This window comes from Molothrus ater, chromosome 3 (genome assembly GCF_012460135.2).
Source record: "Molothrus ater isolate BHLD 08-10-18 breed brown headed cowbird chromosome 3, BPBGC_Mater_1.1, whole genome shotgun sequence".
In the NCBI taxonomy this organism is placed as follows: Eukaryota; Metazoa; Chordata; class Aves; order Passeriformes; family Icteridae; genus Molothrus; species Molothrus ater.
Window position 1 is genome coordinate 13106139 of NC_050480.2, and position 25521 is coordinate 13131659.

The 25521-nt window shown below is 42.6% G+C and overlaps 1 protein-coding gene across 2 annotated transcripts in view; it reads right to left on the bottom strand.

The window, feature by feature from the left end:
• ALK (ALK receptor tyrosine kinase) overlaps positions 1 to 25257 on the bottom strand; it is a 307088-nt gene extending 281831 nt beyond the window's left edge. For both annotated transcript variants that reach the window (XM_036380516.1, XM_036380515.1), the window contains exon 1: positions 24567 to 25257. In XM_036380516.1, the coding sequence (XP_036236409.1) occupies positions 24567 to 25149 (583 nt within the window). In that variant the 5' untranslated portion in view covers positions 25150 to 25257. The remainder of the gene's footprint in view (positions 1 to 24566) is intronic.
• Positions 25258 to 25521: the final 264 nt, after the last annotated feature.

A 25521-nucleotide genomic window follows, 5' to 3' on the forward strand; every position in this document is an offset into this window, starting at 1 on the left:
AGCCAACAGAGAGCAGAGGCAAATGTTTGGTTGCATTCTGTGCAGTATTTGTATCGAACACAAGCCACAATAGGATATTAAGGATGATAATTTTATACATTATAATGTCCATATGCATATAAATACACATCCCTTAAGAATTTCTTTACTTCTGTTGATACTTTGGAAATTATTCATCTGATTAATGAATTATACACTGAATTTATACATTAACGCCTAATACTTATGCCCAAATAATTTCTGGACTAATATATTATTTAAAACCATGTAGGAAGATTAGAAACTGGGTTAATTTACTAGTATCTAGCTTAGGGCTCCAATTTTCTTAAAGACAAATTCAGTACATGAACAGGCAATAGGACTGTGAGGACAGAAACTTTCAGATGTTCCAGTTATTAGGGCTGTTTAATAGATTATCTATACGAAATGGAGATTACAGCATAAATCAGACTTCAAATGGTAAACTAAGAACTGCAAACTAAAAGCTCCTGATAAGCAATTCATGAAGCTTTGACTTTGCCAAAGGGATTAATGTTATGTGAAATAAAAAGAAGCAATACCCATGGCTGAAGTGACCTTTCAGATCTCTGCTTAGACACAACAGAAGCTGTCCATAGTCTCGTGGCAATTGCAGTGTCAGATCTAACTCAACAAAAATGGAAGGGAAAAAGCACCACTTTGAGTAAGAGTTACATGCAGTTCACCCTGGCACGTGGGCAAACACATGAAAATCACTTCTGAGGAAACAGGTTATGTCACTGCAATTCTCAGAAAATTCTATCAAATGGAAGCCCAGCTACTTTTTCTAAACCAGGCTTTGATTGCTTTTAATGTCATTATTTTCAGATGTCCTTAAAAGAGATGTTTTTTTGCACTTTCACTTCATTCATTTAAAACACACACACAAAATAAAGGAAATATTAGGGATTGATTAAATTGATGCTGTCAAATTAATTGGCTCCATCTCAATTATATTTTCTTAAAATAAATACAGATCAACTACTTTTGAAGATCTAACACTTGACATGAGATAGGGAAATTTAGGATATAGTTTATATTCAGTTTATTTTCAGATTTTACTTATTGTTCAACAAGCAATTCCTTTTAATCAATACAATGATTTAAAATTGCTGCCAACCTTTTGGAAGGCCAAAGGTGGCAAAACTGTTCCTAGTGTTTCATTTATATCTTGCAGGTAGTGAGATTTTGCTATTGCTGACATTGCCCAGCAGTCCTTCTATTGCTACAGTAGCTCCATCTTTCCCAACTCAAAGAGAGTACAGGGACTTTGTTGTCTTTTTCTTTAGAATTTAAGTTTTCCCATAATAAAATACCTTAATATGCTTTTTTTTGGGGGGGGGTGGGGAGGGGAGAGAGAGGATAAGATGTCCTAGCTGAAGCACTACTTGAAAAGAGTTTTTGGCAGATGATCAGCATGGAGAAATCTCTTCTCTTATGCTTTAAAGGCTGAAAATTACAAGCAATCAAAGGATATTAAAAATGGAAAGTTTTGGGCAACATGTTCTGTAGGCACTGTGATCTGGGCTCCAATAATATTAGAGTGCTGCAAGATGCCTCTTCAAAACACTGCTTCTAAATTAATCCTTTGAGTAGCTTTTACACCATGCCTTTTTCGTTTTACACCATCCCATGTACTAAAATGTGGTATCAGCAGTTCCATACTTGATATTAATTCAGGACTTACTACTGCATATCCACCATATGGACATGGCTTGAGCACTTACAGAGAGCCTCAATTATTTCAACATATTGCCAGCTTTCAAGGGAAAATGTCTGTCTTCCCTTGGACCTGCTATTCAAAAACAATTGTATCACCACCAGCAGCTCTGAGAGGAGATAATCAACTTTAAAGTGAGATGGATGAACCATTGAATAAATTTTACTGATGATTGCTGCATGAGAAGAACTCTTCCCACCTCAGAGTTTCACATGATTGCATCACATCTTATACCTTTTTCAAATACATTCTGAAGTTTCACAAGCTGTGCATGTTAGGACACAGCAACACAAAAGGAGCAGGGAAAGGCTTATTCCAGCATTTGCTGTACAGCCAACCATAAATATTTTGAATTCAGCTGTCCCTAAGTGCAAAAAAGGTAGAGACGATGAAATAGAAATCAATGGTCATGCTTCATATACTACTTGATGTTTTACTTTTTCCAGGGCTTTGATTATAGAATGCAGCCCAGAATGAATGAGCAGATGTGCATCTCCTGCTTTATGCTACTTTTTCTGCTTTGCTGCATTCCCTGTTTCTTGACCTCCTGCTTTTTACAATCCTAGGGGAAAGCAAATGAATTTCTGCAGGGAGGTGGTGCAGTCACTGTGTTTCTTTTTTGTTGCACACTTCTTGTGTTCCGGAAGCATAAATAAATTCAGGAATAAACATGCATGGTACAAGCTTAAGTCCAGACCAGATCCAGGATAATTACAAACAATCAACCTCCGATAGTGGCGAAGTACTCAGTATTTAACACAGGTTGAGTGAAAAGTATAACAGGCAATTGTTCCCCCAAGACCATCCCACCACGGCTTGCACTCTCCAGAGCAGTCTCAGCACAGTTCAGTGACTGTGCGAGCTAAGGGTGACTCAATTCCTTGCTGCTCCTAAAAATAGTCCTATAAAGCAAGAATGAGGTCTCAGACACAGGAGCTGGCCATACCACCACTTGTGTTACAGCTCTGCAAATCGAGTCCAGGACTGAGGAACTTAGAGTGCATCAGAGCTTTTGAAAGTTATCTTCTGTGCTATATGATCAATCATGTACTGAGAAAACCAAATGGCCAATATGAGCATTTTACAAACTTCCCAAGCAATGAAATATATCCCCTGCTTTCTGGACTACTGTTTTTGAATCTGATGCACACAGTCACCAGTGATCTGGAAATACAGTAATTTGTTAGAACTATATGCAGAGTTTTATTCAATTTAGAAAGAAAGGGGAATATGAGCAAAGGGGAGTGAAAGAATATTTTATTGAAAACAATGCTCCAGATGCATCCAGAACAGTCATCTGGGAGATATATAAAACCATTACATATGGAATAGTTTTTGTGTTTCTCCCAAAGAAAGTAAAAATACAATATAACTTATAATTAGTACAAACAAAAACGAGGTTAAATTCACAGTCATATATTGCCAGAATGATTCTAACAGGCTGAATGGAAAAGCTTATGTAGGCAGAATTTCAGCTAGCAGGAAATATAAGATATTTATCTGAGTTACAAGACAGCAAGAATGACAGAACTACTAAATTCACAAGCAGGTTTCTAAAATTAATTTTTGTTTGTAGAACAAGCTGCCAGATTGCCAGCATCAATTCTAACATACTTTGGAGCCACATACTTCGTTCATACAATGTTATTCTTATTCTCTTACAGAAAACAACTGATTTTTTTGTTGCCCTAAATATAATATTTTAGTGTTTCATGCTGATTAGGTGAATCTTTGACTGTGGGACCTTCCTGATGGAAATGCCGAGCAGGGTGCAAGGGTGGGGAAGATGAACCACAAGATAATTTACATAAGTGCATTGCAATTATTTCTCCTTAATTATGCATGCAGCTGGCTCTATTTTAAGCCACGCCAGTGTGCTGTGCACACGAGCACTAAGGGTATCTGTCACTCCATGTGTCAGGCCTTTAACATTCTCACCCACCTGCCTGGAAATCAGCAGCAGCCAAAGAGAAGCAGTCAGGCTTGTGGCCACCTGCCATTCATCAGCGCTGTCAGGACACGGCTGCTGCCTCCTCATCTTTCATGTCAAGACTTTCTGTGCACTGTGTTCAAAACACCAGGTCCATTTGCTCTTTTCTACCAAGTTACTCTATGAACTTCTCATTCACCAGCAAACTGAGCTGTGTCATTTTTCTGTGTCATTTTTGAGAGCACAGTCGCACAAATGTAAGCTGGCAAGCTGAATTAGTGAAAAAAATAATCACAGTTGTGTTTATGTTAATTAAATTAAATAATTATATACAAAAACTCAGCTTGAATTTCCTCTCAAATGACACTGCTGCACTTTTTTTTCCTCACTTCCTGGCAAAGATTCTAGATTTTGTACTAATGCTTTGTCCAGACATATATTGAGGAAGTGCTATGTTTATCCAGCCTTTCAGAGTGTGGGGGAACCTTATCATTGGTAGAAAATAATAATCCTGTTTTGTCAGTGCTACGTGGAGATGCTCAGGAAAATCAGGATCATTCCTCAAACACAAGACACCACCTAGAAAACTCTGCCAACCAGAGTACAAGGACATACCACAGCCATAAAATATAAGCATGGTAAATCTGTTCTAATAGAGCTGCTCTATCATCTCTACCAAACAGGAAAGAAACAAAAACTCAGACACTCTCATTCCCACCTGGCAGCCCACCAAGTCACCCCTGTGCTACCACATATGTTCCCAGTGTCTTTACATAGATACTTCAATTTTTCACTAAGTCCTGCCCACCACCTGAAGCTTCTTTCGGACAAAATATCTTATGGAGACACTGCTCTCCTGGCCTCAGTATGAAGAGTGGTCACAATGACTCAACATGAAACTGTGGAGAACGCTTAATAGTCTAGAACAGTTAAGTATGCCTAAAATAATTCAAATAATGGTCTGTTCCTTAATGGGAAACCCTATAAGCCATTTATCCAGAAATCATGGTCTTTCCATGTGGAATTTCTATGTATGGACTTGGGGGTTTTGGCATTTGCAGCACTGCCCAGGCTATTTTGCCAGAAATACCCTGTATTTGGGAGAGGACATTGCATGATCTAAGACCTAAGTCTAATTCTTACTAACAGCAAGACAGCACTACTCCAAAATTTATCAAAATTACCTTCTCTCCTCTTCTTTCCACTCTTCCTCTCCTCTTCTGCCTTCTCCCCAAAAAAGAAATGGCAGCACGAGTGGCAAAATGGGAGTTTTGTGCCTTCTTATCCTGGAAGCTTATTTTACTTTCAAATACCATTATTATTTGCATTTAAACTATGGTGTGTGTGAAGCTATGAACTCAACTTCTAATTTCTACTAAAACTGGCACATAGTCAAGACAATGCAATAAAACACAGTCGATTTTCAGACTGCACTCAATTGTCAGTATAGGCCCCAACGACGTAGTAGACATTAGACAGGATACTAAAACCAGCATTTTATTTGGTACCACATGTAACAAAAATGATTTCGCCTAGTTTTGAATTTTTTCTTGGCATGCTGCTATGAAAGGTGTTCCACCTGCCTTTGGTATTCTACCCTACAGAAAAACATGGGGAAGAGCAAAAGATTTGGTTTTATCACACAATAAATAGTTAAAATCATGCAGGCACCACATAGGCAAATTCCTATGGTGTTCACCACTGAAAGTCATTCATTGACATAAACAAATCTAAGGGGTTGCAGGAAAACAGTACACAGACTCATCAAACACCTTGCTCTAACAGCTATTTTTGAAGCAAAGGATATAGGCTATTAGAGTTTAGTAGATTATGAAACCACGCAAAATCCACTCTTTCATGGAGATAAGATTTATCGAGTCGCTATTCCTCCTGTTCTTTTAAGATATTTCATAATGACACTGACAGATAAAAGGCTTGCATGCCTGGCTCCATAGCCCAGAACACTGCCAATACTCCAAAATTTATCAAAATGACAATTCAAAGCTATTTTCCCCTAGTTATTATAGAAGGGTCAGTTGGATTTTACACAACTCATCTTAAATGATTGATTAAAGACACTGGAAAGACAGCCACTGTTGCCTTCCAGGTATGCAATGCTGGAATGCTAGATACATCTCAGGATGCAAAACACACCTTATAAAAGTTATTGATAAAGCATGGACCTCAGGAGAGTATCATTATTTTTTGCAAATAACAATACACACATTCTATTCCTGTGAAACGTATATGTATCTGAAAGGATGTTTGAGGAGGAAACATGAGAGGGGTTGGTTACAGATGGAGGTTACACAAGTTGGAGCAGCATTCAATGTGACAGTGCTACAAAGAATTTGGGCTGTCAAAACACAATTGCTGTCATCATATTGCAAAGTTCCATACCTTCATGGCAATTTCTCATGGGCAGCTCCTCAGAGCACTGACTCCTTCTTCCTTACAGTACAGCCAACAAAACTCCATCTCTCTCCTCACCGAGCTAACCCACCCTTCTATAGCACTCATCATTATTGGACACAGCTGTGGCTTGTTAAGGGCAGGCCTGTTCCTAATCTCTGGTAATTAGTACAGCTGCCACTCCTCAGGGGTGAGATTACCTTCTGCACGATCTTTCTTTTCTTACATTCTATCCCCCCACACACAATGATATACATCTTACTAGATTAACTTTTCTCTAAAGATCAGAAAATAATAGACTGGTTTTCCTGGAGGATCATCTAGCTCCAACCTCACCATCATGGGTGGGGATGTGTTTCACTACACCAGGTTGCTCAGTTCATCCAACCTGGCCTTAAACGCTTCCAGGGATGGGGCATCCACAGCTTCTCTGGGCAACCTGTGCCAGTGCCTCATCACTCCTTCCTAATACCTAACCTAAACTTCCCCTTTCTCAGTTGGAAGGTATTCCTCCTTGTCTTGTATATGTTCTTGTAAATAGTTCCTCTCCATCTTTCTTGTTCTGAACTGGAAACGTATTTATAACATATTTTTGTTTGCTGGTTCATTTTTAGTATACATAGAAGAGTAAATTTTGCAAAGAAATTAGCTATCTCTCTCAATTTCTCAAAGCTAATCCAAGCAGGACATTTCTTGTCTCTGAGAGTCTTTGTCACCTCTACTCTTAGCAGATGTCCATTCAAAAAACCCACAACTATTTTACAAACAGCAGAAAGCCCTGAGGTCACTTTTACCTACTTTCCTGCAATATATAATCTTCAAAATTAATTCCAGTTTTCATGATGATTTTGTGATCTCTTTTGATGCTGAAAATGTTATTTTCTTTTCTTTCCTAGGAGGAACTGCATTTTTAATCAGGCTTCCCAGAAAGAGCTTTTGCTGATCTTAATGTGAAAAGAAATCTATGGAAAAAAAATATGCCTGGGAAATATTACTTCAGATGACAGAGTTTATTTGACAGCACAGAAGATGAAAAGGCTTGGGTCCTTAAATTCTCTCTTCTCTACAGACCACAGAAGAGCGTTTGGAAAGCTGAACAGTGAAATATGGTTATGCCTAGAGACTGCTTGGCATCTCCTGCACATCACAGGAACATCTGGAGAGATGCAATTAGAGCACAAGCAGCTGCAATGCCCTCACTTGCCAATCTGAATTGTTTCATTGTCACCTTGTGCTCCCTCACTGACTGCTGCATCTACTGAGCGACCTGCATTTTATAAATCAATTCTCAACTGTGTTGCATTATCATAGAAACATTAGACAGCAGTAGGTTCACTGATCTGTTACCAGAGCAGGGAGGTGTCAATGGGATGACCTGCTGTCTGTTGAGTGAGCCAAACACTCGTCCTGTGTAACAAGCAGACATCCAGGCTGTGCCCAAAAGCAGTTAGGGAACTCGTGCATGACTTGAGATTCGACAATCTTGTCAAAAATCTGTCAGCTCCCTAATGAGAGGCACTGCTTTACTCTGCTGATGTGTGTGGTGAGCAACCACGGAAGCAGAGTGCCATAAATCTGAGCCCAGTATTCCAAGCAGATATACTCAGTTTGCTGGCATTCCCAAAGAGACAGAATAATACAGCTAAGAACATGTACCACACGGTAACACCCTTGAGCACAGCTCAAGCTGCCTTGAAAAAGCCCAGCCAAATTCTATTTGGTGATGTCCACAGTCACAGAATCACAGAACTGTTGAGGGTGGAGGGGAGTTCTGAACCTGTTTAGGAATTGCAAAGACAAAACTCTTTTAAGTTTTTGGTATGCCAAGAATCTTCTCTGCAGCTCCTAATCAAACTGCACTGGTACAGATATTTGCACTTCACCTCTTTCAGGTCAGGAGGAAAGGCATGATGTTCAGGCTCTGCTCAGCTGACACTTCATTCCAGACACAGGGTTTTGACTGGGGCATGAGGGCTGCAGTGACCTGGGGGGCGGGGGGGGGGGGGGGGTGTCACTGCCACCCTTTGTCACCCATGGCCAAGCACTGACCTGGCAGGCACCAGGCTGTGACTCACTGCTGGGTTTCACTGGGGTAGCAGCACGCATTCATCAGCACTAACAAGTAAATCACATCAGACACCAAAAGGGAGAAGAAAAGAACAAAGTGAACTCCATGAAGTGTTCCAACATCAAAGAAGAGGAGGTCAGAATCTCTCATCTTCCCTGCAGTATCAGAGATGGTTGCCAGTGACTCAGATTACAGCACAACCCATTCAGCACAAGGCCTCGGGGAGAAAGCCAAATTCACTTCTATTCCCTTTTTCCTTCAGCAACATCACAAGGTTCATCAATGTCATTATTTTATTGAAAAAAGAGAATCATGAAGGACCATGGAACTGCCACAAAACTTCACTTTCCACCTCTCTCAACTCTAGCAATTTGTCATTTTCTTGGCTGTCAGTCAGTCTTACTTGTGTTGACCTCAGCAGCTCCAAATATAAACACTTTTAAAAATTGTATTTCAATAAAGATGGTTAACAGGTGAAATCTTATTTGTTTAATTCATTAGTGAATATCTTCAGTTATTGAATAGCACAGGATGAATAGCATGAATACTAGTGAAAAATGGAGTCCTTCAATACTGAGACATCAGTTTAAAAAACAAAGTAACTCTTCATTTTATGGATGATTGTGGCTGACTGTGAAACAGTGAAACTGCCCTTATCTCTCTCCGCTTTAAAGGGTAAAGCTACCAGCCGCCTTTCCCATTTAGCCAGCAAAATAGTTGACAAGTCAGTATTTTATCACCTTTCTGTGGAACCTCCCTTAGGTTTGTCACAGATTTAGTGCTACTCAGAGGAGCTGCACACATTGCTTTTATGAAGTGCCTTTATGAGAAGAGCTACTTGTTCAGAATGCAATATAAAAAAAAAAAAAAAAGAGCTTGGGAAGGAACCTGCAGAGGAAGTCACATCAAGGCAGATCTGTGTATGATCAAGTCATGACATTGTCAGTCACAGCAAGGCCCAACTTCCACTGTAATCAGCCTTTTTGGAGGAAGAGGCTGTTTTGGGAAAGGATTCCTGTTTGCTGTAGTATGGAATCATAACACAGAACCTAGCTTGATGAGATAGGAAAAAAAAGGCCTTAACAGAGAAGCCTATGGTAAAAACAAATGAATTTTCTTGGAAAATAAAGCTTATCTGGTCTTTACATCCAAGGCATCTGAGATGCAGGTTGTTAGAGCTGAACTCACCTCTTTGCTGCACCTGCTCCAGCTTTGGCTCTGATTCAGGAGGCTTTTACCTGCAACATTTTACAAGAGGTGAATTGCAAAACAGAGTCTTCATGGAACTGCAGGTTCAGAAGTCAAGCACCTTCCCTGTCCTTGGGTGTGGAACTGAAAGGAACACCTAAACCCCCCTGCTGTGTGACCCCAGCAATGTGTACCAACAATAGATGCTACAGAGAGGCAAGAGATACCTGTGTTTTACCCAGAGAAAACAGAACTGCTTCCAAAGCTTGCAGGACTCTGTTCTCAAGAGATGCTATGATCATTTCTGGATAATGGAAGTGCCCATGAGGCTCTGGAGAGAGGCTTTAGAAAAGCAGTGACCAGGGCTGGGAGGTCAGTGATAAGGCTTTAGACAGTACCAAGCTCTCAAAGCTACCCTGAAAGTCAGGCTTTCATTGTCAGGCTAGAGACATGCATGGAGCAGCTCAAAAATTGCCACATAAAACTTATCTTCTTGTGGCAATCCTGAGAGAGAATCCAAGTTTATACTAAGATGGTTCACAGTGCACCCATAAAAAAGAAGTCTTGGTCTTGTCATGAAACCAGAATTATGAATAAAACAGATGTGTCCCAGGATATTACTCCACAGAAACAATCTATGGACCAGTTTGGAGACTAGGAAAGAAAAGTTCTGAATTATTCTAGCTTGAACTAAAAGACACTTCCATGTTAGCTGTAAACTGGTTTGATAAGAGTTTTCATTTAGGTACTTTGCCTGTTCTTCCTTCTGGTAATTCTGCTGATGTGACTTCAATACAATCTTCAATACAAATCTGACCTTCCTATTATTTTTCCTTCCTTTGAGCATTTTAATCTGAACTCCATTCTACCATCCTCAAGTACTTCTGGAGAAAGAGATGAGCGTGATGATAAAAGACATGTTAAGAGACAAGATCATACTTCAGCTCTTTATCTTTGCAGACGGATTTGACTATTGGAAAGGATTTTAGAAGTAGGAACAAGACATTTTCTATCCCTTCTGAAGTAAAAATCACATTTTCCTTTCAGATGGACATCTCAATTTAGTTGTCTTTTTTTTTTCAGAAAGGTTATTGACTCATTTCCCCCTTCCCAATCTCTATTTTAAAAAAATAACTTATTTTCAAACTTTTAAGTGACAAAAGTGTATTTTAAATAATTTTAGGATCATATACTGAGAAATTTTTCATGGGGCAGAAAGGGCAAATTTGTTAACCTTTACAATTTCAAGTCTGGGATACTATTCAAAAGTGCCTTACTTTGAAGGCATGACCACAGCAGCATAGGCAGAGTGAAAAAAGTAAAAAGGTTTGGAGATGTGCCTGGTCTGTTTGTTCTGTACAGTACCTTGGCATAAATCAAACATAATTTCATTTTAATAAAGGTAAAGAACTTGAAACTGGGTCTTCAAGGATGCAATGCTTAATGAACAGTGGATGTAAACATTTTAAGAGGTGACCATAATTTCTTTAGGCATATTCTGGTAAGCCTGACAAGCACCTTCCTCCTGTCACTGAACTCTGGAGAGCTGTTTTCCCCTTTGCTTACACTAGGATGCTGTCACGCCATCATTCCTCTTACTGGGTTGATGCTTCCCTGTTTTAATTTAACTCAAACCTCAGATATATGATGCCAAAGGTCTAAGAGTGGGCTACGTTAGGAAGTTTGAGTTTAATGGCTAACACACATGCTACAGTGCAGTGGTTGTGCCCAAAAGCCCCTTCCACAAAACCGTAAGAGTTCAAGAACAAGAGTTCTTAGTATCTCCCATGCTCATTTGACCTGTGTAAAGACAAACGGACACTACTGTTCCAATCACTAAATGTAGCACCAAGGCCTTCTTTTGCATTTCCACCTAGACTAAGTGCTGACAAAAATGCCAGGTTGAAAGTAAGTTCTATTTTTATCTTCTGGCACAGAACATGAGGTGTGCTGTCTCCCTGTGCACTCACAGCAGAGGGCCCAATAGCAAAGAGCAGAAAAGGGGGTTCTTGCCCAGTCTGTCTGTACCTGAGAGAAGGAGAGGGGAGCAGGTGTACAATGGGGAGATGTCATTGGCTTCAGTAGGCTTAGGATCAGCCCCTTATGCCTCCCATCAAACTCTACTCCAAAGCCTTCAAGAAAACCTGAAAATTATGAGTGCTGGGAAGAGAAACCCCTGACTATGCTGCAGCCTAAATCTGGGACATGTCTCCCCTCAGTTTGATCACTCTTATGGGATGACAGTCATTGCTTTCTCCACAGGACACTATACTTCAAAGCAAAGTAATGTACTGCCTTCAGTTACACTAATGCAATCCCCTCTGATTTATTCCTTCTACCATTTCAGTCAACGTCCCAGCAAGTCATCTACTTACCAGCTGCACATCTGCTTGACAGCTTTAGGGATCTTTCTCAAGCAATAAGTCCTGAACGTCTTTCCAGGGTCTTATACTTCAGCTCTTTACTGTTTAGAGGATATTGCTCTATTTATCCTCAGCTTCATAGTCCTCCTAATGTTTATCTACCAGCACTGCCATCTTTCAAGCCACTGTACTAACAGATAAGGCCTCGGCATCTGATTACTGGTCCAGTTATTGTTTGCTCTTTGTCCTCTATATTTAGATGTATTTTACACATTTGCTGGCTTCATTTCCATACACTATTATCCTTGTCAGAGACAGAGAATAACAGTTGCAGTCATAACAATGATCCTGCAGCCAGCTCCACTAACATTTTGCTAATTTTGCTCCCTGTTCATAGTCCTTTAGTCATGATATTCAGAGTTAATAGCAATTTTCTACTTAGAATGGAAGGGATGGATGAGCTACACTTTCACATGCTGTTTTTTTTTTTTTATTATTTAAGTACAGATATTTGTTTTCTTTTAAACTTGATATTTCTTCTAATAATAAGACAATTACTATCTAATTGAAAGCAGACACAAGTTGGGGATTTTTTCCCATTAGGTTTGACTTGCGTGATTTGTCTAAGGTCATTTGTCCACAGGAAAATGGTGGTAAAATAAACCCTGCAGTGCTCAGACCCAGCTACATTCTACTGCAGTCTCACCTGCTTTTCTTACCAGTTTGCACTTCCTAGAACAAAAAGAAATTCCTAGTTTTCCTTCAACAGCCCAATCCCTCACTTGACAGACATCCCTTGGACAATCTGCTCCTTTGGTGCCCCAGTGTACTCACTTGCAGGTGAAGTGGGAACTTACAGTACACTCTTCTTGCACCTCTTCAGTGTTCCCTGCTTAGGAAGGGGCTCTACAAAGGCACAGAGGGAACCTGACTGCCCAAATCCTCAAGACTCGATCTAGTGTGGCCTTGTCTGTTTTCAAGCTGGAACTGTCTTTCATTACACTAAAGGTCTCCCTTCCCATTAATCTTGTTGAGCAGCTCTCCTTTCCAAGCTCTGCTGCTCACAATTTGTGATTCCTTATTGTTGAGCATCCATCACACGTAAAATCAGTTCTAAGCACCCCATTACTCACATATTTAGAGATGTCAAAGCAAGGCCTCCATGTAGCTCCCAGAGCACTTTAGAATTCCCTTCTGCTTTCCCATCAAAAAGACAAAAAGGACATAAGCAGACAGCATCTTATTTGAACTTACTGAGGAGGTAGATTTCCTTATACAGAAAGTTATGTCGAGAAGCAAGGCAAAAAAGGCAACTACATAATACAGCTACAGTTAATGATGCATGAACATCACGAAGTTCAGCTGAGCAAGGACCCAGTCCTGGCTCCTTCAGGTGACTTTTTCAGTGTAAATACAACAGAAGAACTTTCCTTGAAGACCCTGTATGGAAACTAAGGTGAATTTCCTTTCTCATATTGTAATTTATATTTGGACCACTGTGCACAGCATTTAAGGACCCAGAAACCAGGGGTTTCTTTAGCTCAGCCTGGTCTTCAGTTTGGTTTAGGGACCATCTCCATTCATTGTGATCATGTGTCCATACAACTATATCCTGATGAGATCAAGGAAACTGGGAAACTTCTGGGGAAAAAAATCACTAATATGGGCGTCTAAAGAAATTTTCTATATTTAAGAGCTTCCATTATTGGGATAAGCCTTAGAGAAAGCTGTTGAGCTCGTGTCTAAAAACTTTGCATTCTCACACTCATTATTAAAAGGGAGAGTATGATCAATTGGTCTCCAGGGTTTATCCAGCAATAGATTCCTTTTCCCAGCACAGGATTGCTGCAGCTCATTCACGCACTCACTCGTTCATTCATTCTGCAATTGTGCAAACCGACTCTGTAAACAAAAACTCCTCACCAGCAAACTCCCACCGTGCCAGCAATATTAAGTGGCAACAATACGAACACCCTGCAGAGAAGCAAAGGCAAACAGTTCATTGATGCTTCTCTTTCCTCTTATCAGTAGAGTTGATCCTGCTTTACAGCCAATGTAAAAAGATAGGTTACAGTGGTAATAAACCTCAATACATTAAGTCTCTGTACAGACTGGTTGCTGAAGGCTTAATATCAGTCATAATTATTATCCATAAAATGTTATTGAATCAGATCTTAAAAGTTAATGCTGCTTTGTTTCAAGAGATAAAGGACAGTAGGCTGGAAAGGCAAAGAAAGAAACACTGAGCTTTTGATCAATCTTTGTGTGATTTAAAACCTTAATCGCAAAAGGGACTCAGCACTTCAAATATTATCCCAAATCCTATGAGCTGGCCTAAGCAGAGCCCAGTGGCAAGAGAGAGGGTGTTTTATCTTTGAACTTGATACCAGCACTCAGATGGAGGATGTAACTCTTTTCTTGAACTCAGGCCTGGTGAATGCTGCCCTTTTAAGACAGATTGAAATGTGGAACAGGTAGGTAAGGGCTTTCATAAATCCACAGCATCCCATGTTCCATTTGGGGCCTTGATGCTCTCAGCACCGCCTTCATCCACAGGTGCTTCCTTCACAGCCCTCACATTAATACAAGATGCAAAGCAGGTGCCCTGACAGAAAGCACCAGGCCGTAGTCAATGGCTCACATACACTGACCTAACATTTACAGCTAATAAAGATTGCTTTCCTTCCTGTCCACAAAACCAGAGGATCTGGATAGTCTGGACTGATGGGCCCAGACCAGCTGTAGGAGGGTCAGCAAGGTGAAGTGTCAGGTCACAACTCTTGGGTCACAACAACCCCCTGCAGTGCTACATTACAGAAGTGCAGCTGGAAAGCTGTCCAGAGGAAAAGGACCTGTTCCAGAGGTGGCTAAGAAGGCCAGCAGCATCCTGGCCTGTATCAGCAAGAGTGTGGCCATCAGGACCAGGGCAGGGATTGTCCCCCTGGACCTGGCAATGGTGAGGCCCCACCTCCAGTGCTGTGTCCAGTTCTGGGCCCCTCACTATGGGAAACACACTGAGGTGCTGGAGAGGCTCCAGAGGAGGACAACGGAGCTGAACAAGGGTCTGGATCACAAGTCTGATGAGAAGCAGCAGAGGGAGCTGGGGGGGCTCAGCCTGGAGAAGAGAAAGCTCAGGGTTGACTTTATCACTCCCTACAACCACTTAAAGGAGGGTGTAGCCAGGTAAGGGCCAGTCTTTTTTCCAAGGTAACAACAGATCAAGAGGAAATGGCCTTAAGTTGTGTCAGGGGAGGTTTAGATTGGATATTAGTAAAACTCTCTTCACAGACAGGATTATCAAACATTAGAACTGGCTGCCAAGGGAATGGTGGAATCACCATCCCTGAAAGTGGTCAAAAAATGTGTAGATGTGACACTTAGGGACCTGGTGTTGTAGTGGACTTGGCAGTCCTGGGTAAAGAGTTGGATTTGATGATCTTAGAAATTTTTTCCAATTTACATAATTCTATGATTTTATTCAGCTTTCAGCACTCACAGTATCACTAATGCAGCTCTCCTTTACCCTTTTTGTAGCACAATATTGCAACAATCTGAAGCCATCACTCATCTCTACCAAGAGCCAGGAAGAAGAAAGGTTCATTATAATAGCTGGGGAGGCGCAAAGTGGACCAGCATGTGTCCTCCCCTTCAAAAGCCACAGTGCTTCCCAGCCAGAAAGAGACCTTGGCTCCCATGTAAAACAAGTCTCATCTCCTCCCTTGGTTACTTAGCAAATACTAATCATGTTATGGACACCCCAGTGTCCTGCAAAGTGAGGACAGATTTTTAAAGGTTCACCACAGGCTGTATATCTTTGAGAACAAAGAAGTGTGTTCTGACTTATGTGCCAGTTCTCAGACAGCCCCAGGTAGATTCACTCCCTGCCTCTGTAATGCACCTGCTTTGCAAAGCAACCATTAAATTTGGAAGCTTTATGGAATGCAACATTTTTCACATCTAAAAGTATGCCAGAGAAATCATGCAGAAGGGAAATAGGAAATACTAGCAGGGAGACCTATTCTAAATCGTCTACACATAGATAAGGTGCAAAATTCCTTTCCTTAAAGATTTTATTAACCTTTTGCTGATGGAAGGAGATTACTGATTGAGAACTAGATGAGGTCAGTGCAGCAATTATATTTTGAAACCTCTTCAAACAAGGCTCTTGTACAATGTAAGAAAAAAGTTGACAAATGAATTGTTACTTAAAACGAGTATTTTAGAAGAATAATTAACCTATAATAACTATTCTGGCCTCCTCTCCAGCCCTGAAAAGTAATCCTTTCTCATTAGTTTCAAGTTTAATTAGTATCAATAATGAAACAGCCCTTGGAAATAACCATTGCATCATGGTCTATAATGCTGACATACACTGCCCTACAAAGGGTAAGGCCACGGGGTGATGTCTGAAGATAGGAAGAGGTTCAGCAGATCACAGATGATCCCAAAACTAAGAAGAAAACAGTATTTTAAAAGGTGCAGAATGTGACAAAACCAGATTTATTTTAAGAGGAGTGTCACAAACACGGTGTGGAGCAGAGGAGACTCAGACAGTTTTGCCAATAACTGCTGCAGTATTTCCAGCAAGCTAGAAAGACTCTCAACTCCAATTTCTTGTTCTTTCTTGGCCTTTTGGCTGAAGCAAAGAGAGAGAGACTTCCTTGTATAGTATATCCTATATGAGAAAATTCTATTCAGCACTTGCAGTCTAACATAATCAAATAATGCTTTTTCCATCCCTGGCTTCTATGATCTCTCTGTAAAATAGATATAATAATGCTTAGCATTGTCACTAGGGTGATAAGGCTTAAAGTGGTTTGAGAATCCAACACAAAAGAGGCTATAAAAAGCCCAGGCACTCTGATGCATCCGAGATAACTCGTTACTCGATGGGCCAGCAGAAACAGCAGGAGAATGCCAATGTACAAGCTGCAATTAGAGGTCTGCTGCAACTTGCAGAGCTCTCAAGCATCACCACAGATTTCTAGTAAGCGAAGTCACAGATATTCAGCTGCATGTCACAAGCCCTACAGCAACCATGTTCCAAAGAGCCACACCAGCTTTCAAAACTGAGCTGGAAAGAAAACTTCAATAACATAAAATTCTTAGAAGGAGTATGACATACAAAAATCACCATTTCCAGCATGTCTACCAAGACTAGTTTCCTCTTCCTAACAGACATCTAGAAATAAATAGCAGAAGAATCCACACATGAACATCTCCCTCTGTACTCCCACCCTCACACAGCAGGATCCTGCTTTTTCCCCCTGCACTCACCACCCAGATGTTCTCTACTCTTTGCCTTACAGCCTTCTCTCCCTTTGCCCAGCTTGTAACTTGAGGATAGAGTCAAGGTTTTCTTTCATCACCAGGTTTTGTAAGACATGAGACCAGCAAGAGTAGTCAGTAAGGAAATGGGGAGAAGCTTGCAGAAAGAGCCTCCACCTCTTTCTTCACAGTACATTACTGCAGGGAAATCCCAGTCCAAAAATAGATTCAGTATACACCCTTGTTTCAGCAGGAAAGGTAGTTCTTCTGCCTTGGTGTAAACATTGGAATACAGTGGAAACTCTTGAGATTTGCAAACTGAGCTGAAGAGTGGTAAAGGAGATAAGTTGCAAAGGGGATGCCCCATATTTCTAGAACCATCTAGCTGAAAGGCTTCAGCCTACTATCTCCACTTTGCCGTCTGTAATCCAGGAAGAATCAGGTAATCCACTGAAGTTTTAAACTATCTCAAATGCCCCATTCTGTGCAAAAGTCTGATATCTTAAGTAAGAAACCATAAAGGATAAACCTTCTCTCTCTCACTGCCTCCACAACATTCTCCCTTCCCAGGCAGGACAAACAGTGCTTGGTTTGCTCAGCAGTCCCCATTAGCCAGCAGCAGCCAACACCTGAAGCTCCTCACTGCACATGGAGATGGTGCTCAGCTGCAGCTGCCAAAAGCACATGAGTAGCTGGCCACAGCCCATCCTGTTCGCACTTATGGTGAGGTACAAATAATCTTGGTCAAAGACTCACAAAGTATTCAAATTTCAAATCTAAATTTGACTATTTGGCTTCAAGACAGGTGGTGTTTTAACAGTCAAAGGCAGGGCTCAACTTATTTCAAAATAAAAGAGAAACTGATTTTCTTGTAGCATCAACCAAAACTCTAAGTTTGCTAAAACTGAAATGCAGGAAATAGCAGTCCTTTGACTATTAGCAGTGCAGAGATGGGAACAAATCAATATGGCACACCAGTTCTTTTAGCTTTTCCCTTAAAAAGCTGAGAGTTCAGACTGCACCTTACTGACTTTATTCAGGCTCTTAGAAAATAAAAGCATTATTAATCCACAAAAAAACCCCACCATCTACCAACAGAGTTCAAAAGCAGTCAAAACTACCCTTGCTTTGCAAAGGAAGTGACCACCACAAAGGGAAGTGTTTCATCTCACACAAGATGTCAATGGCAGAGCTGTGTACTGCACAGTAATTAAGTTGGAAGTCAAACTAGAACTCAGTTCTTGCAGCTGCCTACTGAAGTTCTTTGGCCAAAGAAATGCCAGTTGTTAGAAACTTGTCTGAAGTCAGTTTGAAGCCAGCCACCAGCTCTGTCTACTGGGTACACTTAGAACATTCAACCACTTCACAGATCCTGCTTGACTAATGAGGGAAGATGATTCTCCTTCACTACAGCTGACAGAGTTCACAGCTTCTGCAAGTAGAGATATCTAAGTCCTACCTATGCTGCCACAGGGAATTTCTGAGTAGCCATGCTCAGCAAGATAGTGACAACCATGAAGCTACTCGGCCATCTCAGTCATAAATCAAAATACTCATGTAAATTAGACTTTAGTCTCAAAGTGTGTTTCTTGCCTAAATATTTAAACACATAAATAACCTCCAGCCATTCCAACTTGTCATTTTAAGCTTTCTGACATTTATTGTTCACAAGAAAAAAAGGTCAGACTTATCAAATCTGCATTTATGCTTCCATGACATTTTTCTCCAACCAAATCTTTCTGAATTAAAGAAGCAAGACAAATGTGGCACATTTCATAAAGGACCTTTCTCAGCCCAGCACTGCAGTCTCAGCAACCATGTTGTGCTCAGAAGTGGCTTCCCAGGAAACGGATGCTGTTGCTCAGTGGATAAAAGAGATCTGGAAAGCAGGCAACCTGAATTGGTGTTTGCTATTAGGTAAATCACTTGTGCCAAAACCATACATCTCCTAGTCTCAGTACCCTAGTTCTGAGTAGCCCAAGAGGATGCTTTGGTGTGACAATTAGACAGGAAATGTCCAGGCACAGTGTGGAATTTGCTGCAGTTTGGGAAACAACTTGGGTTCTCAAAACATCATCACTCCAATGGAGTTAGCACTGATGTATCCAAAAGGTGAGATCTTCTTTATTAAGACAAGACTCACTTAGTTGGGAACTTTATAAGTGCTCAATCCTGTCAGTCTCCTTTCAACTCTTCTACTTCTTTTGGCTAATTCACAAACATTATCAGAAACACACATTTTATTCCCTATCATGTAATGTTTGGATGAGATGTGCAGTGAACCAAATGACCAGATTACTTCAGGATCCAATTCACTCAGACACTGCAGAACTGCCTTTGATTTTGAAGAATGTCTCTGCTTTTGTATAATAAAGTACTTAAGTTTCCCTGTGCACTTCTTTACTGTAGATATTTATTCCCTGTTTTTAAGGATGTGGAAATAAAAGCACAGCAAGTTTAGAGAAAACATATTTTTTCAATGTGCCATAAATGTTCATTCAAACATAATAAATTGTTACTTGTGCCCCTTTTGGTGTTTGTTTATGGCTATTTTACTGAACATGCTTATGAATAAGAACATTCATAAGAACAATAAGCCTAAAAGTAAACAAAATTTGCAGAAAACAGATCTAGAAATCATAAACACATTGTGCATAATCCTGGCTCCCGATGAGGATCAGCAACACCACATAACTCTGGGAAAACAAAACCACGTGATCACATCACACTTTCCGTGAACCACTCAAAGACTGAGCATAATTTCTAACATTTTCTGTCAAATAATCAGCAACAAATTTGCAAATCCCGGTGGCTTTACTGTGAAAGCCTCATGGCTTTGCAAGCTTAATTTTTGTGGTCAACGTGGACAAAGCATCATGAGTCTAAAGACTCATAAGCCATGAGTTTTCTCAGTGCTGATGGAGTGGGAAAGTGACTTGGACAGGAACAAGCAGGACAGCAGTAGGATCAAGGATCATACTGCCCACAAAGCCAGGCAAAGCCCATCACTAGACACTTTCCTCTTCAAGAAGCATTTCCAGTTCAAGAAGAGTTCACTATAGTGAACTGACTATATCCACATTTCTGGAGACACCAATGGCTGGAGGTCTAGAGGGACATGCTACATACCTAATAGGGCAGGAAAGTCTGAGAAAGATGCTTCTAAGCACTCACGTGATTCACTGATTTAGCAACTGGTAATCCACAGGCAACCCACTGCTACCACTGACAACCCAAGGGTAGAAGAGGAAAGCCTTGATTTGCACTAGTTCACGTCCAGAGTAAACTCAAGTGCAACTCATGCTGTCTTTAAGCTTTGGACTGGCAAAGCTGGTCTGATAGACAAGGCAAAGCACAAAACCCCAGCAAAGAGCAAAGCCACTTGCACTACAGCAGAAACCTTTCAGAAGCCTGATGGCAGTGCCTCAGTCTTATCAAGCAAGTTCTGCCACTGCTTTATCAGAAGAGCAAGATCAGATCTCAGGTGTGGCACATAGCTGAGGGTGAGAGAAAACCAGAGAGCAACTGCCAAGTGACCAATATCTTTTACCAGTCTTCTGCTCAGTATGACACAACTCTAAAGGGTATCCTTTGAAGGCAGCAAAACAAACCCAAAATATAATGAAAAATATAACTAAGAGACCTTGATTAAATGCTGGTATCTCTAAAATACACAGAAATAATTCTGTAGACTGCAGCACACTCAGATTTCAGCTTGGAGCTCTGATTTTCATTTACAACAAGTCCAGTTTCAAACCCACATTTTTATCTAGTCTGAAGTTCTTTCTAATCTTCAGGCAAAGGGTTCCTCCTGCAAATGAGTTCAGGTGTACAGTAGCAGTCCCCTAAAGATGTAAAGCCTAATTGCCTCAGCATTATAATAGCATTGGTATGTAGTGAATGCAGACAATTTCAGGGAGAATACATGTGGCAAGTTAATAAAATTTTAGATGAAGGCCACAGTGCAGGAGTAATATTTCGCCTAGCCAGAGGATGAAAAGTTATGCATTGCTATTTAAAAAATATAATTGGAATGTTAAATCTATTTCATGAATGAAAGTACATTGACCTTTAGAGGGAAGAATGACTCCTTTTCAACCCTGTATGCCCCTTCTTAACATACGCTTCCCACCTCTGCATATGTAAGTAGCAATTAATTTTCATGGGAAGTTATTTTATGGCCATTTCAGCTTATTAAATTTCCTGGGTAAACTCACAAGAAATCTATTTAGCAACATTTGTGGCTCAGGTGCCCTATAGTGAGAGAACTGGTTACCTGTGAGGTTAACATGAAAAAAATCCAAATACCAGTGCAGGGTTAGAGCGGAAGAGCTCTTGGATTATTTCCCCCAAGAAAGCTCAATAACCTGTACAGAGTACACTGCTACAGAGACCCACTGTGGTTCAACACTATACAGCAAATCCTGTAAGACCAGAACTACAGCCAGCCTGAAGATCTCCTGACAGTAATGTTCACCTGGCTGTTCTGTTCCCCATGGCAATGTACTGGTTTTCATTAGATTCTTTTGGGAAAGGTTTCTATGCAGGCAGAGCAGAGTTTCTAGTCAAAACCACAGACAATGAGAGCAAAGTCAACAGCAACCTGGTAGTTGAGAAGAGATCTGGACCTCAAATCCAGGAGATCTGCAGCACTGCACTCCTGTCCAAGCTTCTTTCTCCCTTCCTCTGCATTTCTTGTTGTGTGTCTTTCATACAGAAAAGATTCAAATTAAATGGTAGATGGGCTGAGGTTTGGTCCTATTCCAACTGAATGAAAGTTCCATGCAGTTTCTCTAAATGGAAGCTTCTTGCAGGATGCTCTGTTCCCACAAGGAAGAGTGTGAGAGAAATCTGGCATCAAGAATACTTGCAGAAGAGCCCTGTAGAAATTCAAATTTATGGCTTGTCTGTTGAACAACAGCTGCCCATAAGTACATCCTTTACTAATTGTTCAGTAACAGACTGAGACAAAGTGCTTTATGCTTTGTACAAGCGTGCTGTTAAAAAAGGAAAGGGTTCACTCCAGTTAAATTTTTCTTTGAGCCAGCAAATGAAAGCGTAAGTTAAAGACAATAAAGCATTATTTACAGGACTCTGTTGTCACCTCTAAGGTCAGTGTGACTTCATCCCTTTGCCATTTTTTCTCACCCGAAAATATAATTCATACTCCGTTCACATGGAGGATAATGTGGTGAAAATAATTTAGCAAGGTAATTATACATTTTTCTGGGAAGTACTGCAACCCTGTACATCTCCAGCAGACAAGAGGAAAAACAAAAGCCCAGTATGCCAACAAAAGTGAAGCAGTTTTCCATTGTTGATGGGAGGATTGTGTTGTTTGAAATCCATTTCCAATTAGCTTAAGCAATGAAGGAAAGGCTCAGTTGCCTTAGGAAGGGCTTTAGTTAAGCCCTGTGCACATTAGCTGCAATGGTGTCAATAACTGCAGGAATCTGACAGGCTGGTGGAGGCTGTGTGTGCTGTTATCACTGTGTCAGCACATCCTGCTGTCGGCAGGGCTGCACAGCACCAATTGAAGGCTGGCAGTGACACATGGTGTTCACACAGGCAGCACCTTAGCAAAGCAGGAGGAATGGATTTCCTAATGTTGTTAAACAAACCCACGTTACAAAAGCAGGGCAAAGCCATAAACAGTGTAACTATGCTGACGAGTCACTGCTGAAAAAGCAGAAGTGCAATTCAGAAAGAGACCAGGATTTTTACAAGAGATTATGAACAGCTGCAAGGAGAAGTTAGCACTTCCATATAGGTAAAGGAGGTCCATATTCCTTCCCTCTTCTCCTCCTTTTCCTGCCTCCTCTGTGATTGACTTTGCATGACTGTGTTGCAGTAAGAACAGCAGAGCTTTCTCTCCAACGTGATTTTACAGGGGCATACCTTCCTACTGATCTGGAAAAACATGCATTTCTCCTCAACAGTGAACCAACAGACAAAATAAAGCCTGTGAGTTTGAATAGCTTTGGTTAAAGCTCCACCCGCATTGTATTCACATCAGAGAACCTGCTAGTTCTTAAGTATGCCCTTCCCTCAGGTTAAAAACACACCTTCATCCTCTAAGAAGACAAATGCATGTCCTCAAGCTCCATCATTGCTGCAAGTACCTGAGTAAAAATGGCATTTGCAACTAAGGCTTCACTGCCCGAGGAGATCTGTAAATTGAAACAAGTGGTAATCACAACAAATTCCCCAAACAGAAAAAAAAAAAAGGAGACAGGAGGGTTTGGTGTCTTTAATTTTTAATTATTCTTTCTTATGGCAATGTAGCAAGGGGGGTGTTGGCCTCACCTAGCCACCTTGTGGTGGACAGCACCTCTGTGCTATCCCTGCTACATCCAACACAGGAAGAGCTAACCTGGCTTTTGCCACAGCTGCAGGACTTACTCACACACAGCCTACTCTGACAGTCAGCTTTGATTTTCATTTCAGGCAGCAAAGAAGGAGATGGGTTCCATTTGTAGTTCTTCAGATGGCTATCCCATCTTTTCAGATGAGCATCAAAAATCAGTTGCTCCAACTTTGTATTCAAAGCCCAGCAGTGACTTCTCCCTCCTCTTGTGAATTTATTGAAGTGTATTCTGTGGTCCATTAAGTAGGTGGCTACTCAGGGACACACCATTGACTTCTACAAAGCTTCATAAAAGGTACCTGACTTAACTCACTGTGACAAATTATTTGGACCCACAGTCCTCTAGGTATTATATTCTTCTAGTAGGAAAGGCTGAATCACAGCTTCTGTTAAAGATACAACGCACACACAGAATGGAAATTTCTCTTGATCACTGGCCCATAACAGAGTCCGATTTGAGATAAAGGAGCTGCCCCAAACCATGGCTGCCAATCACCACCCACCAGAACCAAAATTCTAAGCCAGGTTCTCTCTTCACACAAGTACCAGTGCTGCATGAGCCTTCTCAGATGTACAACTTCTTGCACTGTAGCTGATAGAATGCAGCTCACTAAGAATCCTTCGGGGTTTTAAAATGTCAATCAGCCCTTGTATTTAATGTCTAAAGAGTAATAATATTAATATCAATATCAAGTAACAGAGATAGTAGCATTAATGCACAAAATCAGGAGCCAGACCCAGCTTTGGAGATGTTTGTGCTGTTCCCTGGTGTGCTGGCACTTAACCTTGAAAACCCTCGCAACACTTTGAGGAAACATCCCTTTTTAGGACGATATTTTTTAAGTTTCAAAGAACCCGGTCTTGCTGTCCTTCGACTAATGACACTTTAACCTTCTAGGTCTTCCTTGCGGCTTTCTAGCACATAGGAACTCCTGGCGTTTCACAAAAATTCCTCATCACTTTCAAAACAGTCCTTCTGGCCCCACTAAAGCGCTTCTATACATTTCGCACCGGGAAAGCGCAGCCCTTAGGGACAAGCCGTGAGGGGAAGGCGCGACTGCTCGGGGAGAGCAGCATCGCTTCCCGCATCGGCGGGGCTGTCAGTGCCCGGGACGGTGCGGGGCGCTGGCCGCGGGGAGGGCGCACGGCACCGCCGGGGCACGGCGGGCGCAGCGCGGAGCGGGCGAGGGGCGCTGCCCGGCGCGGTGCGCGGCATGCAACGCACGGCTCACCTGCCGCGGAGACGTGGAAGAGGAGGCGGGGGCGGGCGGCGCGGATGGCCGCCGACAGCCCTCGCTCGCTGCCCGGGAGGGCGCCGCGGCGCTCGGGCATCAGCCGCACCCGCAGCCGCCCGTCGCCGGCGCGGAGCCACCAGGCGAAGAGCTCGGTGAGGTTGAACTCCAGGTGCGCCCCGCCGGAGCCCGGCGGCGGCTCCCCGGCGCAGCCGTCCCGCACGGTGCCCTCGCCCACCTCCAGCACCAGCTGCTTGGCGCGCCGCAGCCGCCGCCCGGCCGCGGAGGGCCCGGCGGGGGCGGCGGGCGGCTCGGCCCGCGGCAGCGCCCCGCGGGCGGCGCGGAGCAGGGGCGCGCAGTCCAGGCGCAGGCGGCACCGCGCCGCGGCGCGCCCCGGCGGCCCCAGCACCAGCTCCCGCACGTAGGTGCGAAACAGCGAGGGCACGACGAAGTCCATCGCCAGGCTCCTCCTCTGCAGCCGCGAGAGGCCGGGGGTGTCCCGCGGTCCCGCCGCCCCCGGGGCCAAGCTCAAGGCGAGGCAGGCGGCGGCCAGGAGGCGGGCGGGCAGCCTGTCCCCAGCCATGACCCGCGGGAGGCCGGCAGCGCCCCGTCCCGCGCCCGCGGAGCGGCGCCGGGGAGCGCGATGCCGGCGCGGCGCTCTGCGCAGGGAGCTCGGGGCCACCGGCGGCCGCTCCGCCCGGGGCCGGCGCTGCGCGGGCTTTGCCGGCTCCAACTACCCGCCACAACGCAGGCATTACCCAGCCAGCGCTGACGTCACGGCCGAGCGCGCCCCCCAGCAGCCAATGGCGTCCCCGGTAGCCCTCATTATGCAAATGAACGGGGGCGGGGCGGGCGGAGCGTTCATTGAGGAGAAAAATGGCCCGGCGGGCGCGGGAGCCGGGCCGGGCTGCGCGGCCCCCGGGACCGGGCCGGGACACGCGGGGGTGGGCAGTGG